Source organism: Perca fluviatilis, chromosome 23 (genome assembly GCF_010015445.1).
Source record: "Perca fluviatilis chromosome 23, GENO_Pfluv_1.0, whole genome shotgun sequence".
In the NCBI taxonomy this organism is placed as follows: domain Eukaryota; kingdom Metazoa; phylum Chordata; class Actinopteri; order Perciformes; family Percidae; genus Perca; species Perca fluviatilis.
The window spans coordinates 7,314,209-7,332,894 of record NC_053134.1 but is presented as its reverse complement, the minus strand read 5'-3'; the positions used below and the strand labels follow the sequence as shown (position 1 = coordinate 7,332,894).

At 37.6% G+C, this 18,686-nt stretch overlaps 2 protein-coding genes across 3 annotated transcripts; both read right to left on the bottom strand.

Annotated features, from left to right (window-relative positions):
• Nucleotides 1-635: 635 nt before the first annotated feature.
• Nucleotides 636-9,825, bottom strand: amdhd1 (amidohydrolase domain containing 1). 2 transcript variants are annotated; one of them, XR_005638075.1, is made up of 10 exons: nucleotides 9,612-9,825; nucleotides 8,978-9,084; nucleotides 8,793-8,857; nucleotides 8,432-8,709; nucleotides 6,853-7,078; nucleotides 5,525-5,649; nucleotides 5,056-5,149; nucleotides 4,796-4,956; nucleotides 2,977-3,349; nucleotides 636-1,254 (listed from the first exon to the last, which is right to left on the bottom strand). XR_005638075.1 is itself a non-coding variant. In XM_039791041.1 (9 exons), the coding sequence occupies exons 1-9, from the start codon at nucleotides 9,746-9,748 to the stop codon at nucleotides 3,244-3,246; spliced, it is 1,299 nt and encodes a 432-aa protein (XP_039646975.1). In that variant the 5' UTR covers nucleotides 9,749-9,825; the 3' UTR covers nucleotides 2,874-3,243. The 2 variants fall into 2 exon arrangements, 1 of the variants encoding a protein (XP_039646975.1); XM_039791041.1 differs by lacking the exon at nucleotides 636-1,254 and having other exon boundaries at nucleotides 2,874-3,349.
• Nucleotides 9,826-11,705: 1,880 nt separating this feature from the next.
• snrpf (small nuclear ribonucleoprotein polypeptide F) lies at nucleotides 11,706-14,378 on the bottom strand. Its single transcript, XM_039791101.1, has 4 exons — nucleotides 14,242-14,378; nucleotides 13,111-13,236; nucleotides 12,309-12,373; nucleotides 11,706-12,010 (listed from the first exon to the last, which is right to left on the bottom strand). Exons 1-4 carry the CDS (start codon nucleotides 14,242-14,244, stop codon nucleotides 11,944-11,946), a joined length of 261 nt encoding a protein of 86 aa, XP_039647035.1. The 5' UTR covers nucleotides 14,245-14,378; the 3' UTR covers nucleotides 11,706-11,943.
• Nucleotides 14,379-18,686: the final 4,308 nt, after the last annotated feature.

Genomic DNA, 18,686 nt, shown 5'->3' with positions numbered 1-18,686 from the left:
TATAGATATATAGATCTATATAGATATAGATCTATATAGATAGATCTATAGAATATATATATAATATATATATATATAATATATATATATATATATATATATATATATATATATATATAGAGATATATATATATATATAGAGATATATCTATACCTATATATATCTATCTATATATAGATATCTATCTATATATAGATATATGTATATATATAGATATATATGACTTAGATGTCATTAGATATATATATATATATGTATCTATATATCTATATATATCTATAGATATATATCTATAGATATATATCTATATATATATGTGTGTATCTATATATATAGAGATATATATATATATAGAGATATATCTATACCTATATATATCTATCTATATATAGATATATGTATATATAGATATATATGACTTAGATGTCATTAGATATATATATATATATGTATCTATATATCTATATATATATCTATAGATATATATCTATATATATATGTGTGTATCTATATATGGGTGATGACGTGACATGGCAGTTTTGCTGTCTTCAGTGTCAAACATGTATGAATACTAAATATATTTGCCAAAAACCTTCTCAATATTGTGCAGAAAATTATGCTTTATGTGAACATATTCAACATTAAAACAGTTCATCACTCATTTTTTCAGAATTTTCAACCAAACATAACAAAACTCATATGGTGTGACTGTGACTGTCCGGCACTTGTTTCTCAAAGTGAGAACTTGAATAAAACTAAGAAAAATAAATGCACAAATTCTCAAAAAAATACAGAAAAATAATACAGATGTCTATTTGTGAGCCTACTCTTTTCAAAGTCCAAGCATGTTTTGAGTCAGTTCTAATCAAAAAGATTTTGTCACACAAATCAAAATCATATGGTGTGACACTATTTTGGGATATTTGAACGGGCAACTGTTTTGACACCCTTGGGAAGGAGAGGACCTTCTTCAGCAATGTTGTACAGTACTAGCCAACGCGCCGATCCGCCAAACATCCACAGCTGTCCTCCGGCTCCGGCTCCGCTGTCCTGCCCCGTCTATCTGTGCTCCGTTCTGCACTCCTGTAGCGTCCCCAACGTTTCTTTTTCGCTCTCTATCCGCTCCTCTTTCCTCCTTGTGTCTCAGCCATTCATTATCAAAATGCTCCCGGTGTGTTGGAGCGCGTTCCGTGTTCCTCCAGCATCTCTCCTGATGAGATCTGCCTCAGGTGCGCTGGGAAGAGTATTCAGTTCTGTGCCAGGCAAACCAAAACACCACACTATATACAAAATAAAACACCCGAAACACCACACTATATACAACATAAGAAAACTCTGGCTGCCTGGCTCCACTTTGTGACATATATACACATGTAAAAAGTATAAATATAGGCTATAAAATATGAAGAATTATAAAGGACTATGGATATGCAGCCTACAAGATTTACATTACTGTATTAACAGAATTGTGATGAACAGTACTAGTAAATATATAGAAGCAGAACTGCAGCAAACTTAACTATATTGCACACTGAATATTAAAACAGAGAATATTGCACAGAATGTGAAGTATTGCACTACACTACAGGGTCCAGTTTAATAACAAAGGGTCCACGTGTCAGACACTTTACTATCTTGAGGCCACGAGTTACTATCTTGAGGCCACGAGATAGTTATAACATTTTTGACAAAGTGGGACCAGGGGGGCTCCACTACACCATGACTTTTTGACATAATTTATAATCTTTATTGATCCCCAATGGGGAAATCACAATATAGTATAGTATGATTTTTTGACACTACAACTAAGCCTTTACTACAATATGACTTCTTGATGACTTTTTTTTCAACATACTAAACTATGACTTTTTTATGATTTTTTCGACATACTATACTATGACTTTTTTCGACATACTATACTATGTCTTTTTTGACATACCATACTATGACTTTTTTCAACATACTATACTATGATTTTTTGATTAGTTTTTCAACATACTGTACTATTACTTTTTGATTACTTTTTTCCGACATATATATATAATACTATACTATGACTTTTTTTTAACTGAATTTCGACATACTATACTACGACTTTTTTATGACTTACTGTTTTTCATTATTTATTTCGACATACTATAGCATGCCTTTTTTTCGACATAGTATTATACTTTGACTTTTTTCAACATACCATACTATGACTTTTTTCTATTTTGTTCAACATACTATGATTTTTTTCGACATACTATACTATGACTTTTTTATGATTTTTTCGAGATACTATAATAATAATAATAATAAATTGAATTTATATAGCGCTTTTCACTATAGTATGACTTTTTTACGACATACTATAACTTTGACTTTTTTCGACATAATATACTATGACTTTTTTTCAACATACTATACTATGACTTTTCGACATACTATACTATGACCGTTTATTCGACATGCTAACATATGACTTTTGACTATTTTTTCAACATGCTATACTATGACTTTTTTTTAAACTTTTTTCCGAGATGCTATGCTATGACTTTTTCGGACATGCTATAATATGACTTTATTTTACTGTTTTCCGACATGATATAATATGATGTTTTGATTACTTTTTTTCGACATGCTATACTATGACTTTTTCGAACTATGATTATTTTTTTCCTTTTTTCCAACATACTATACAATGACTTTTTCTACATATTATACTATGACTTCTTGATGACTTTTTTCGACATACATGCCTTTTGACATACTATACTATAACTTTTTTTTCAACATACTATACAAAGACTGACGTTTTTGACGTTTTTTTTATGTATACTCAGACTTTTTTTTCGACATACTATACTATTACTTTTTGATTACGTTTTTCCGACATACTATACTATGACTTTTTTTAAACTGAATTTCGACATACTATTCACATCATGTCAATCAATAACCTGTTTGATCACTTGAGGTGCGAAATATTTTACCTGTTTTCTGAGGTGATAATGAAAATTCTTCTGCTGCTGCTGTAGTCCCTGAATAACTGATTTACAGAAACAGCGATAGATGAATAGAGAGGCAGATTTTAATCAACAGTTAAGATGACATTTATCTAAAAACAGTGGACAGAGCTAGGCTACAACTGGTCTCCCCGTTTCCAGAAACACACGTTTCAAAAAATGTCAAAGTATTAGCTTAATATATTCTAGCTGTCTATCACAATTATTGATAGCACCTTCACTATTTCTTTCTGATTATAAGTCCATAGTTTTGCCATTATCAACGACTATGTTTCCTTTAATGACGACGTAACGGATCAACTCCTGATGTCCTCCCAGCTGGTAGATAAGATGTTCCCATCTGCAATAAAAGCGAGAGGGTCTGTTTTACATACAAACACTTCATAAAAAACACACAAGACACGCAGTTATCAGCAATAAATACTTAAGGTGTGGTACTCATTTGTCAGAATAAAACATCTATGCAAGCTGATATAGTCTAAAAGACATTATTACACAACAGTACCACTACTTACAGTTAAAGCTTTATTTTAGTTAGACCTGGTCCTTTAGCATGGTATATTTAGGTAGTATATACATATAGCATTTTGGGAGGAACGACTTGGAAAACTGTCAACAGAACTTCCTATTAATTCACCATTCACTGTTTCTGCTTTTACTAAGAAAGTGGCGTGGTTTTTATGAGGTGTTCAATGTACAGTAGTTTTAAGTACTTAAATCCCTCTATTGGACGTTTTGTGAACTGCGTCTCATTCAAGCCTGGATTCTCATATAAGCAACAGCTGTTTAACTAATATTTCCCACAAAGGAATCAGAGCTGTTGCAGATTTATGCAAAAGTAAATAATGTACATATGACAGCAAAGCATTTTAAAAAGTCCTAGTATTGTATGTCAAAATTATTAAAGAAGAATTTCAACACGTAGCTCTGTTGTTTGTGGTCACGGAGTGCTGTCAGTAGCTAGAAAAACGAAAATAATTGGTGTTGCCTACACCGTGTTCTCTTCCTGCTACAGTTTTGCACCCAGGCGGCTGAAACGGGGCAGGTTTTAAACGTGCTTTTAGCCTCTTAACATGTTCGACATGTCATTACAAGTGCCTACCCATGTGAACTTATTCCTTCAGAGTGAACACAGTGAAATTGACTGCAGTAGATGTGAAAGAAATGCATAAAAGTTGTGCTAATTCAGCCAGTGCACATACTGTTTAGTTCCGGTGAAGTCCACACAAGTCGATTCAAAATTAAAAGTATTTGTTATGCAGAAAAATAGCCTTGTTGAGTGTTAATTATACGTTATATTATTGTATAATTATTATTACTGATACTTTAATATGCAAGTAGCATTTTATTGTTGTAGTTGGTTGAGGTGGTGCTAATTTTAACTGTTTTACTGAAGTTTATAACAAATACTTTAAAAAGATAATCATGTTCTGTATGTAAAATGTAAATGTTCAATCTGAATAGTTACTAGTTCGACAAATAACTATAGGGGATTATAAAGTACAATATTTCCCTCTGAAATATAGTGCAGGAAAAGTGTGAAGTAACATAAAATGGGAATACTAAAAAAAAAAAAAAGTGCAAGTACCTTGCTCAAGTACAGTACTTGAGTAATTGTTATTTTTACCACTGGAACCTTGCTGGTCATCATTACTATCCATACCTTTGTTTTGATCATCGTTGCTGATTTATACACAAACTGTATCTATGATCGTCTCATAATAAATATATGATGCTATACACTCAGAAACCTTTCCGTGTGTGTTAATCTTGACGTGTGATTTACCGCGTGGTGTTGAGGACCAGCAGGTCTCCGTGTTTGTTGACCTCCAGGGAGCCATGTGTGTGGGAGCGCCCCAGGGCGTAGGCTGCGTTGATGGTGGCCGCAGCCAAAGCCTCAGGCATGGACATCCTCATGTTGACACAGGCCAGGTGCATGACTATTGGCTGAGGACGGAGACAAGACAGAGAGAGGAAAACGCAAATAAACAGGATAGAGACAAGAGATCAGTTGCAACTATCATACAACACTTGTGTTGTTCTCACCATGGAGCAGCAGTAGGCGTTGGGGTTAAAGTCGCTGCCGAGGGCGACAACAACTCCAGCTTCCAACATATCTCTGGCCCGAGGCTGAGGCAGCCTGAACACACGCAAATTATTAGACAACTCACAGCTATGAGGGGTGTGGGAGTATTTCCGTGGTACAAAGTGGTGGAGGAATTATTCAGATCTATCAAAAATAGTTGCCAATTATTTTTCTAATCGATTAATCTACTAATCGTTTCAGCTCTTCCTGTATAAACAGTACTGTTTGGTAGTTAAATTAAACAAAGCATCATATTTAAAAAGCTCTCTGTATGTTGTGTAACATTTTGTAAAATAACTAAAGTTCTTAAATAAATGTAGCGGAGTAAAAAGTGGCATGAAAACAAAATACTCAAATAAAGTACAAGTACCTAAGTACAGTACTTCAGTAAATGTACTTAGTTACATTCCACCAGTGGTGTTACAGTACCGTAGGATGTAAGCTGTAGTTGGTAAAAGGACAGCGGCGGTTCTTGCTGTTGCCATGGCAGCAATCCCCTCGTCTGTGACCTCCTCCAGGTGACTGATGGCCAAGGCTCCGAGCTCTGCACCCAACTGACACACAACTACACACTCAGGTTAAGACAATTATTATTCGATAAATTGATTAACAGTCGATTAATTGATCAGTTTATAAACAAAATATTAATCAGCAATTCGGTAACACCTCACTTGAAGGTATCTACATAAGAAGGTATCTACATAAGAGTCATGTCATTCTTATGTAGGTACCTTCAAGTGAAGTGTTAACGAATTGCTGATTAATATTTTGTTTATAAACTGATCAATGACACTGTCATGACACAGTCATAACACATGAACCCTAACTCTAACTCTAATCCTAACTTGTCATGACAAAAACAGAATGACACTTACTAAAAGAAGTGTTATGTCATAAACGTTTATGACTTGTTTATAATGTTTATGACACGTTCATGACAGTGTCATGTCACTATTATGTAGACACCTTCAAGTAAAGTGTAACCAGCAATTCTAATAATTGATTAGTAATGAAAGTAATTTAAAAAAACAAATGTTGCTGCTTTTCTCAGTTTTTATGATTGTAAACAGAATGTCTTTAAATTTTGGACTGTTGCTTTGACAAAACAAACAATTTAAAAATAGCAACGTGAGCTCTGGAAAATATGAATTGATTAATAATTAATTTGAAATGTTCCCCTATTGTTTAAGCTTTAAATACCAAACGACTAATGAATCGTCTAAATAATCAGCAGATTAATGAAAATACTTGCTTGCAGCCCTCATTTTATGTTTAGTAACATTACTGATGAAAACAAAAGTTTAACAGCATCAATAAATAATAACTTGAAGACACCTTGGCACTTAGAAAAGATTATTTGATTTTACTAAATAATGGATTATCAAAACAATCTTAAGTTGTCGGTAAAATAAAGCAGATTTTCTCCCATTAACCCCTTTTATGACCTGCTTAGGAACCAACAACAGACAGACACACTTAGCAGCTAAAGACCCAAATATTTTTTCACAGGATTTGGTGGAGACCAGAAGAGAGAAAATAATAATTGGAGTTCTATATTAATGTCATAATATTTCCAACTTTTAGGCCATTTTGAGGCTGTAACATGTGACCGGTGTGACCGGTGTTTTTAGAATGTAGTCTACCCTTACTGATATAAATGGAGTGCACAACATATGAGAAACACAATGTGTCAAAGGCCCATTTGGGAGTTCTTCTGCACTCTAAAAAAAACCTGCAGCTTTAGAAGTAAGTGATACCTGAGCAGAGTTCATGGGGTGAAGCTCATCTCCGTGGAAGTTGATGTTGAGGCCCATGTCTTTGCCGGCCTGCAGGATGGAACGAGTAGAGCTGAGGTCAAACACCCCCTGCTCACAGAACACGTCGATGTTGTCGACCCTCAGAGTCCCAGCAGACATCTGTTCCTTCAGTCGTGGCAGCTGAACCTGCAGGATGTCCTTTGTTGCTTCTGCAACTGTCTTCCCTCTAAATAAAAGAACAGAGAAGATTGGTTAGATATTCCCTTTCAGGATGTGATGTGAAATAAGCACACTTGTATAAAGTACTTAAAAGCAATACTTGAGTAAAAGTACAAGTATTTTACCAGAAAATGATATTGGTAGAAGTTAAAGTCTCCTTTTAGAATATCACTTGAGTAACAGTCTTAAAGTATCTGATATTTACAGTACTTAAGTATCAAAAGTAATATTCTGATATTAAATGTACTTAACTGTTAGAAGTTAAAGTAAAAAAAAACTTTGATCATGAACTATTGTTGCTTACTTACAGTAAAGCATAACATTCGGGGTTTCACACTTTCTTTACATCAAATTCAAAGTGTGACATTAACAAAGAGAAAAACGGAAACACAAATTACATTTTTTGTGAGGAAGAATCTTTCACCCCAACGTACAAAAACACGTATTGCAAGTAAGGAGTAACGAAGATGCTTAGGGGGGAAATGTATTAGTGATACATCGGGCCGATTGTTGCGTTTCTACGTGTATCAGCATCGGTAGTAGTAATAGTTTTTTCCCGGCATTATTTACAGACATGCGTTCACAGGCAGCTCTGTGTTGCTGGAGACACTGCAGTTCACGTGCAGACCATGCACTGCCCTTCCCCCGCTAACAGAGTGCTGGACCATGGCAGTCTTAAATTACAAATCAAGCACTTTATTTCAATGGCTACTTTTCAGGTTTAATGTTTTCTTAACTTATTTAAATGTGTTGATAAAGGACATTTTGTGATGACCTGATTATATCTGTTTTATAATATGTCAGCAAGCAATGCATCATCAAGGCTGTGTTGTAGATGTTTATGAAAGCCTTTACCCTTGCACAGTTAACCATATGCAGCACAGCCATCCATATGATGCACATTGCACACATCATTTGGGTGATATGAATGTAAGATGATTGCAGAAGTGACACTGATCTGTGTTTTTGTATTTTTAAAGAAATGGCAGAGCAGATTCCGAAAACAAATCCAGTGCGGCAGGGTTTACATTTTATGATGTAAATTGAGGGAGCAAAATCAGTATCAGCTCCAAATATCAGCTCAAGAAAATCGACAGCCCGTATCGGTCATCGGCTAAGGCTGATGAAAAAAAATTTAAAATAAAATCGGTATCGGCACTAAAAAATCCATATCGGTCAATTCCTAAAATGTATCAGAGTAAAAGTATACATTTTATTTAGGAAAAATTAAAGAAATTTTAAAAGTTTCAAGAAATATAAATAACCAAGTAAAGTACCCATTACGTGTACAGTAACAAAGTATTTGTACTTTGTTACATTGCAACACTGGAAATAAGAAAATGTTGAGGAAGGTCCATACTTGGGCACTGCGTGGGCTCCACAGTAGGTTGAGGAGATGTTGATGGGCAGGGTGTGCCTGGCCTCCTCGATCACCTCCAGCATCTTAAGCTCAGTCTGCAGATCCAGTCCGTACCCGCTCTTACACTCCACCAGGGTTGTACCTGCTCGCTGCATCCGGACCAGCCTGCTGCTGAGGGAGGCCAGCAGCTCCGAGGACCTGGCAGCTCGGGTGTGCTCCACAGTGAAGTGGATCCCTCCACCGGCCCGGTGCACGTCCATGTAGGTGGCACCTGCCAGCTGCAAGAGTACCGTGCATTTTATAAAACAATGTAGCTCCAGTTACGGAAGTAAGATCAACAAACTATCAAAACGTGATTTACCTTCATTGCAAATTCATGCACCCTGTCACCAGCCCAGACTGGATGGGTGTGGGCGTCAACCAACCCTGAAACAATCAGCTTTTTAAAATACTAATCACTGATTTCATGTAATTGTATAACCAGTCTAACAATCCAGTGCCAAAAAACATAACTTGCATGTAAGCTTCTGCTGAGCTGAGACTCACCAGGCAGGACACACATTCCTGAAGCATCAATCACTTTATCAAAGGACGCTTCTGGATACTGGGCTCTGATGATTTCTGCAGGCCCCACGGCTTTAATGAGCCCATCACTGGATGAAGAAATCGGTTGCTATAATGTCACTTTAAAGCCCAGCTTGGATCTGAACATACAGCTATATGGTTAGAGGAAAAACCTTTCTGTAAACACCCTCAGTCCAAACTATACATTTTTGCCCCAGTAGAGGTAGAGTAATAGCACCAGTATAGAATAGAATTAGATTAAATGTCCAGAAACCAAACTTAAAATAGCTAGTGGTTATTAATGAATACATTTTAAAAGTGATATTAATAGAAAAGTTTCCAAAGTTTTCAGCCGTCCAGTGTTTTCTTGGTGTCATGAGCCATTACAGCATGTAGGGGGCACCAGTATGCATACATTTCCCATTCCCTTTGGGGGAATGGGAAACCTGCTGATCAACTAGAGCTGTGCTGACATTAGTATGCAGGTACGAAGAGCAGCTACACAGTTAATAACTAATGCTATTTGTGTAACATTTCTTCACTAACTCATACAATATTTAACAACAGGTGCTCGCACATGCTTATAACATGGTATGAAGTAATCTCAGATGCTTACCTCCCTATCACTACGCTCCCATTTTCAATCACAGAAAGATTTTGCATCCCTGGTTTAGTCATGAACTTCTCTCCGTTGTTGCAGATCAGGACCACCTGTTTGGCATTCTTCACCAGGAGTCTATAATTTTTGGACATTTTGATTCATCCAAAGCAGAAACACTTCTCTTCAGAGTGACTGGCTTTCAACTAGTTTGGGAACAGGCAAATATTTGTTCAAGAGAGCAGAGTTTAAAGTGCACAGTAAGGGGTGGTGCTTCTGCCACAGACAACCAGTAATCATTGAAGAGGAATTTACATATTCTGTTAGATACATATGGCCAATTCTAATATGGCCCCTACACCCTTCCTACTAGGGCTGCACAATCTTCCATCTTCGTCCGCTTATCCGGGGTCGGGTTGCGGGGGGCAGCAGCTCCAGTAGGGGACCCCAAACTTCCCTTTCCCGAGCCACATTAACCAGCTCTGACTGGGGGATCCCGAAGCGTTCCTAGGCCAGGGTGGAGATATAATCCCTCCACCTAGTCCTGGGTCTTCCCGAGGCCTCCTCCCAGCTGGACGTGCCTGGAACACCTCCCTAGGGAGGCGGCCAGGGGGCATCCTTACCAGATGCCCAAACCACCTCAACTGGCTCCTTTCGACGCAAAGGAGTAGCGGCTCTACTCCGAGCTCCTCACGGATGACTGATCTTCTCACCCTACCTCTAAGGGAGACGCCAGCCACCCTCCTGAGGAAACCCATTTCGGCAGCTTGTACCCTGGATCTCGTTCTTTCGGCCATGACCCAGACTTAATGACCATAGGTGAGGGTAGGAACGAAAATTGACCGGTAGATCGAGAGCTTTGCCTTCTGGCTCAACTCTCTTTTCGTCACAACGGTGCGATAAATTTAATGTAATACCGCACCCTCTGCGCCGATTCTCCGACCAATCTCCCGCTCCATTGTCCCCTCACTCGCGAACAAAACCCCAAGGTACTTGAACTCCTTCACTTGGGGTAAGGACTCATCCCCTACCTGGAGTAGGCACTCCATCTGTTTCCTGCTGAGAACCATGGCCTCAGATTTAGAGGTGCTGATCCTCATCCCAGCCGCGAACCGATCCAGTGAGTGCTGAAGGTCGCTGGCCAATGATGCCATCAGGACCACATCATCTGCAAAGAGCAGCGATGAGATCCCCAGCCCACCAAACCGCAACCCCTCCCCACCCCGACTACGCCTCGATATCTGTCCATAAATATTACAAACAGGATTGGTGACAAAGCGCAGCCCTGGCAGAGGCCAACCCCCACCTGAAACGAGTCCGACTTACTGCCGAGAACCCGGACACAGCTCTCACTTTGGTCGTACAGAGATTGGATGGCCCTGAGAAGGGACCCCCTCACCCCATATTCCATTTTCCAGATCCACAAAACACATGTAGACCAGGGTGCACGATATTACCTCAAATCAAAATCATAATTGCACATTTTACCTTGATAATAAATGAACGATAATTAAATCACATTGTTCTATAATTATCTTTTCTGAAGCCAAAATGTTTCCAGACGACGGACACTGCGGTTCCTTTGCTAAGTTGACTCGGACTTGGTGTTTGAGTTATCCTCCATTATGCTTTCTATGCGGCTGACTGGTCCCAAAGTCACGTGACTACACACGCGGTAGGATGGTTTTAAGGAGAAAGTAGGCCTATCAACAGTACTCAATTATCGTCATGGGAAAAATACGTTAATAGCTTCAGAATTCCGATGTCGATGCATTTTCGATTAATCATCCAGACCTACTTCCTATGCATGGAGGGTGCACAACATTGTCATTCCAAACCAACCAGCGGGGAGTGAAGTGTTATAAAGTCCTCTAACAGGCTTACAGACCACGCTCTTCTTAATTAAGTGCAGCGCCTCTTTTGTGCCTAGAGGAAACCTACATATCTAATGTGCGGTTATTTCCAAAGACATTATTTGATAAGACTATTTTTTTTATGCACACAACTGTTGTCGCCTGATATGAAACCATGGTTATGAACAGTTACGGCAGCGGGAGGGTGTAGGGGCTAGATTGGTTCTCACATGCAAAAACCACAACAATCAGGTTTAAGAAAGGGTACAATAATCATTTATTGTGTCTGTATTACAAAGTCACAACATAAAATTGACCTTACATACAGTAAAAAAAAGAAAGAAAGAAAAAAAATCAATTTCAAAACTGTTTGGAAAAAAAAAAAAAAAAACCTAAAGCGCAGGCGTTCATTTGTTTCACATGGTGAAAACACAAACACACATCAACTCAACTACAAGGTACAATCACACAACAGGGCCAAGCCCTCTTCACCAACATCACTCCCTCATTTCTCCATCTTCCTCCTCTTCTTCTACACCTCTGATGTACAAAACATTATTGCACCTGTGGGTATGAAACACACCTGTTAGCACACAATGCTGCCATAACTGGCTGCAGGGGAAAAGACATATGCACAATAGTTTGATCATGTAGTGCTCCTTTTGCTACCACCACTGACTTCTTTGAAAAATGACACGTTAATTATGAACAAGTTAGTTAGGAATCTTAACAATTGAGCCATCTTGTATCTTACTTTAAATTACCTTGTTGAAAAGCAGCAAATGTAAAATTAAGTAACTAATAAAGATTCTACTGAACTAGTTATGGAATAAAGATGAAAAGATCTTTTAGGTTGACAAACCTGACAAGCACTTCACCAAGATGACCCGCCAATGCTCCATCCACATACTCTTCTGTGTTTGCCAGCTGTCAGGAAAACATGTAAATATAGAAAAGGTCAAGATGCCACCCATAAGGGTGTATTTGTACTTTTAAGGGGGAAACATGTTCGCTGATCTGAATGGTACAGCTTGGTATAATAAAATCCCAATAAATCACGAAGAGAAAAAAACAGTCCGCACAAGTTATACTGCAGAACATGAGATGCTGGCAACTCTGCAATGTAGGTTATTTCAGAAAAAATAAGCACCGTGCACTCTCACAGCCCATAAAAGTATATCTTTCTGAATTTGTAGAATCGACAACTGCACTTGTACAAAAAGTACAAAAGCACATTGGTCAAAGGAAAGCAAAGGAATGTCCCCAGTGTGGGATTAATAAAGTATATCTTATCATAATTTGTTAAAGAAAATGATTTTCCACTAGTTGCTGAACACATTAAGGGCAAACGGAAGCGCTGTAGCTAGTAATGCTTAATTCATCCAACATTTTCTTTGTGATATGACTCTTGCGGCTTTACATGAGGAAATATGCAGGTGTGAAAAAGTCAAGATGGAATAACAAGTAAAATGTTTACCTAAATGTGAAATGAACAAAAAGGCAAACTGCTTTGTGTTTGATTTACCAGTGGATCAACAATGCTGTAACATCCCAACGTACTTAAGTAAAATATTCTCTTTGTGCAAACAAGGATGGCACATATCTGTGTTGATGAATAACATTTGTACTGGAACAAGACATACTATACAATCAACTGTTCTCACCTGCATATTCATGTATCCATCCACAGACACCAGGTAGCCCTTGTACTCCATACCCCACTTCAGTTTCACCATCACCGGCTTGCCTGTCAGGCCGTTCAAGAATGGCTTTGGGTTCAAAGGTAAACTCTATGGAGGAAAACAGATGGAGGCAGGTTATTATACACAGTTTACTATACCACCTTTTGGCTATATTACATAACTGTACATGTATATTGTGACAGCATTGCCAACATTACGTATTGTCGCAAATAATTTTATTCTCTAAATAGACAGCTCATGCCAAATTTACTTTTAAAAATCTGCCAAATAATTTTGGCTTGGCATATCAGCATGTCAAATGAAAACATGCATCTAGTGACCTTTCCCGGATATGTGATTAATGTAATTAATAAATTCGGCCGAGCACTCAGTCCTTATTTCAAATAACTCTCTGAAGCGGATGTGTTTAAATGTATGGCAGTAAACAAGATAACGTTAGGTAAAACAATTCTAAGTCAATATTTACGTGTTGCTGCCAAACTGAAAAGCAGCTGCTGGTGTAGCCTGTATTGTACAACATTGCAGCCAAACCCAGCCGAAATGCTTCACGAGAACACACATTATTGCACTTCTTTGTTCATACGGTTTTCAGCCAACAGTAACGTTAAGTCAATGAGGCTGCGTACAGCCAGGCAACCTCAACAACGATGTCTTTACGGGAGAAAATTTAAAAACAAAATAAAGTTAGCGTTTAGGTGGAGCAGGTTCTGCAACGTATAAAACGTACTGCTTGCAGATAAGCATATGCTTGCTGAATTAGAAGATTTTAGAATGGAGTTTGGTGGGCCTTTTATCGCCACAAAAATTGGGCCAGACTCGAACAGGCGGCTTACGTTCACTTGTAAATTACGTTACGCCGCCGAATAAACGAAGACATCAACCGCAGTACTATTTAAGTAACTAAATACTACATTTTACGCTGCTTGTGAGCGTAAAAGGTGAGATTCATTCATTCATTCACTTTAAAATCATGAATGTGAGCGTAGCTAATGCTAACTAGCAAATAGGCTACTTTCTTTGCGCAGTGATAGCGCAAACAATCCCACTGAACATCTAATGAGTTGATGGTAAACATTAGTACGATGTACTCACCATTTCTGTTCTACTCAACGCTGTGTGGGAATTAATAAATTCGGTATGTTTTCGTCACAAGAACGTTCGTACTTCGCAAAGCAGCACACGCTTTACCGCCGAACAGGAAGTACAATACTTTGACCTGTGAGGGGTCTTCATGTTTTTCCCTACTGCCACCTGGTGGTGAGAGGTTTACACTGCAACACACCGCTCCAGTCCCCCTTTACCAGAAGATGGGTTTTGCATATTAATACTTCAGGAAAAGGTAACTAAATACAATTTGAGGTACTTTTACAAAGCATTATTTCAAATATCCTGCTTTACTTCTACTCCATTACATTTCAGAGGCAAATATTTTACTTTCTACAGATTAAAATTGAACATAAAAATGTATATGATTGTTAAAGATAAAGTCATTTTAATTGATTGTGTGACCTCTTACAAAAAAAGCATCTAGGACCCCTTGCCATATTTAGATGATGAGTTACCATTTACACCAAATATATGTTTTTTTTCTTTTCTAAAAACTGCTGCTTCTGCCAACTACTCACATTTAAACAATTGAAAAAGTTTAAAGAGGTAAATTATTATTATTTTTTTGCATCTAACATGACATCATGTAAATGAATGATAGGAAAACTACAACTTTTATTGTTTTTGTTCATTTTTAAGTCAATATTTTAATCATGAACTGTGGTAAATGTAAAATATTTAAATAAATTGTAGCCTTCTTCTTGTCTCTGACTCTAAAACCTAAAACTATTCAGTTTACAATCAAATAAAAAAAGCCCTTGGAACACTTAAGGGGTCTGAGGGAGAAAACGGAGTGATGAGGGGTCACTTATATTGATAATGCAGCATTAGCGGTTTCAAAGGGAATGTTTCTTATCTCCTTTGACTCCTGGTTTTACTTTTTGGTCTCTTAGTCTTGATATTTACTACGGTGCCTCATCGTTATTGTATTCAGAATCCGCCAAATAATTACAATTGTAAGTTCTTGGTTGCTGCTTATTGTTATTGATGTTATTTTGTATGAATAAGAAAATGTAAAAAAAATTTTTGCTTGTATGAACAAATGCAGTCCGATTCCAATGTTGATCTGCAATAAACATATTTTCAAAAAAAAATAAAATAAAAAATAAAAAAGCCAATCCTCACAATTTATTTTCTGTTAAATAACTAATTTATTATTTGAATAATCATTTTATAGGTGTAACAAGTTAAAGTGAGTTTAAAGTGACCTTATATTCGGCTTACTTTATGAGGTGTGTTATTCCCTCTTGTATCATAATAATATGCTTGAACGGACATTCTTTAAAATGTGTTATATGATACCTGTAAGGTTGAGTCCAAAGCAAATTAAGTCATATTTTTCTTCTGAACTATATCCAGCATCACTGTCAGTCTCTCTATGTGCCCTGAGTTGAACAATACTGTATGTGTTACACTGTAACATCATGCTGTATAGAATATTTCACTTCAACATTAACCTGGCCAAAGGATTATTCAGTAATTATAAAACTCTGACCTGTTTAGGAGCAAAAAGTGAAATGACTGTCATATCTAGGTCACCTCGGCTCTCTGTCTGGGCAGCTATTTCTCTCCAGGCACAAACAGTCTGAAGATTTCACTCATTTTTCTGTGTATAAAGCATTCAACTGTTACTAAAGCATCCAACAAGTTCAAACCTGATACATTAAATAAAACCAACATCTGACTTCCTACAGTGAAGGGCTTGGTTCTGTCAAAAAATTCCTCTAAAATTGCACTAGAGCTTTTTTTGCATGTTTGAAATACTCATGTCCTTACATCATTTAGCCTATTTTTCTTCTCTCCTTTTGAGTTGGCCCCTGTGTAATGAACCAATCCGTCCGTCAGTTACCGTGTCAGTTATGGCATGATAACAATGTGTGTATGGCTGTATGTTAGGAGCAGGGGCAGGGCCAGAGGGATGACACTGGCCACAAAACGACCACAAAGAGACAAAGAGTGTCCACAAAGAAACACAAAACAACCTCAAAGAGATTAAAAGATGAACACAAAAAGACAAAAGCATCCACAAAGGGTTGCAAACGACCACAAAGAGACACAAAACGACTGAACAGAGACCCAAAATAATCTATGTGAGATGAAAAATGACCACAATGAGTCAAAAATGACCACAAAGTGGGCGCCTGGTTAGCTCACCTGGTAGAGCCCATATATAGAGGTTTACTCCTCGACGCAGCGCCCGTGGGTTCGAATACAATCTGCGGCCCTTTGCTGCATGTCATTCCCTCTCTCTTTCTCTCTCTCTCCTTTCAAGTCTAAGCTGTCTTGTCAAATAAAGGCCTAAAATGTAAAAAAAAAAAATAAAGACCACAAAGTGATGGTAAATAAGTAAAAACAGACGCAAAACAGCCCCAGAGACAAAAAAAAAAGCGTCCACAAAGAGACACAAACAACCTCAAACAGACGAAAAGAGACCACATAAAGACAGGAAATGTCCACAAAAAAACACAAAATGTCCACAATGACATGCAAAGCGGTCACAAAAGGATGCTAAATAAATAAAAAAAAGACCGCCCAAGCCCAAGAGACACAAAAAGCACACAGAGGTGAAATATGACCACAAAAGAGACAACAAATGACTACAATGAGATGCAAAGCCTTTTATTTGTTGGTATCATCATTTGAAGGAAGACAGCTTTGTTGAAGAGGCCAGTCGAATCATTCCAGTCTGATGCCAAACAGCCCTTTGAAGTCTGCAGAGGAAAGCTGAGAGACTAAAGTTAACAGTGAATGGGCCCGTGGAGTGCATGAACTGCAGGAAGTGTAAAGCATGGGACTCACAAACCTCACAGCTGTGTGCAAAAGTCCAATGTTTGACAGACAACTTAAAGACCTTGCTTCTTCACCTTCTTGCCAAGAGTTAGATGAGAAGATACCACACTCATGTCTGTACCATAAAGGTCTGTACACTTCGTGCTATGGCTTAGCTTAGCACAACGTCTGGAAACAGGGAGTTTAAATCTCTGAGAAAGATCCCAGTGTTCTTCTTCCACAAAGAGTAGGACTGATGACTGAACCGGGACAGACAGAACAAAGTGAACAGGTGAGATAGTTTCATTTGGCTCGCTGCTTATTGGACACGGGTCAGAAGCACAGAAAGCAGGTCATGGTCCGATTACACAGCAGACAGAGAAGCCAAAGCCATGCTGTGTTCAGTCAAGTTTGACCCAAATGGGCCGGAGCGAAAAAAACAGTTTTTCATCATGAATTTTTTTGTACCACTACTGAGCACAGGGGGGCACCCTGCAGCCTGCACAGTGTTGTCTCGTATTGTTCATGCAGGCCCAACCATAATCCAAGTTGTACATATATTTGAACGCCTTTATCCTGCCCCTCTCTTCTTTCTATTAATCAGCCATTGTTGGGAGTAGACGGCCATGTGGAAAGCAGAACTGGAATTTAAAATCTTTCCATTTATTTGGCTTGCATATTTCACTGGTTTTGTATGGACACCAACAATGTTGTCAACAAAGGCTGCAGTGGAGCAACCAATCGGTGTAATTTGTAATGCATCAGCAGCATCACTTTGTGTGTGCGCTCTCTCCTTTCCAAAGCCAATTAGTCAGAAATGTGGATATGAGCTCTCATTTACGCCCCACATCAGCTTTTCATCAGACTCCACGTGGGCTATACAGGGGGCCACATAGGTGTCCACACATGGACGTCTGGTATTAATATAATAGTCACTCACTAATCACACTGTAATCACACGGTGTTAAGTGTGTAGTTGCAATTACCTTAACATTAACATACTTACACACTGATGCATCAACAATAATAATGTACTATATAATAATATATCATTCACAGGGGCCATTTTTCTGCAGAACCAGGACTTTTACTTTGAAACATTTTACTGACAATACTTCTGTACTTTCACTTAAGTAAGACTCAGAATGAAGAACCTTTATTTTGGTGGATTTATGCATTGTTTTGAACAATCTGAATACTTCTTCCATCACTTTACGTGACAGGTTTGTCCCAGATATTAGTGGTGGAATATAACTGCAGGTAAGTACTCAATTATTTCAAAATACTAATAGAGTATGATGTTTTAATTTAGATGAAGTATCCCAGCAGTATATACAGTAATTAAAAGTAACTCTGCATTTACCAGCTGTAACATTAAAGTACATTGATGCATCAATGATTATTGTAGTTTAATATATATGATTCTGAAATTCATTCTTTCCGCATAAAGAGTACTTCTGTTTCTGGTACTTTAAGCAGATTTTGAGGTTTGCAGGTTTACTCAAGTTTAACTTTACTTAAATATTTTAATTGTATGTTACTTCATACTTCTAATCTACTACATTTCAGAGGTAAATGTTGTACTTTTCACTTCACTTCAATTATTTAAGAGCTATAGTTATTTTTCAAATCAAGATTTTACATATAAAACATATGATCCG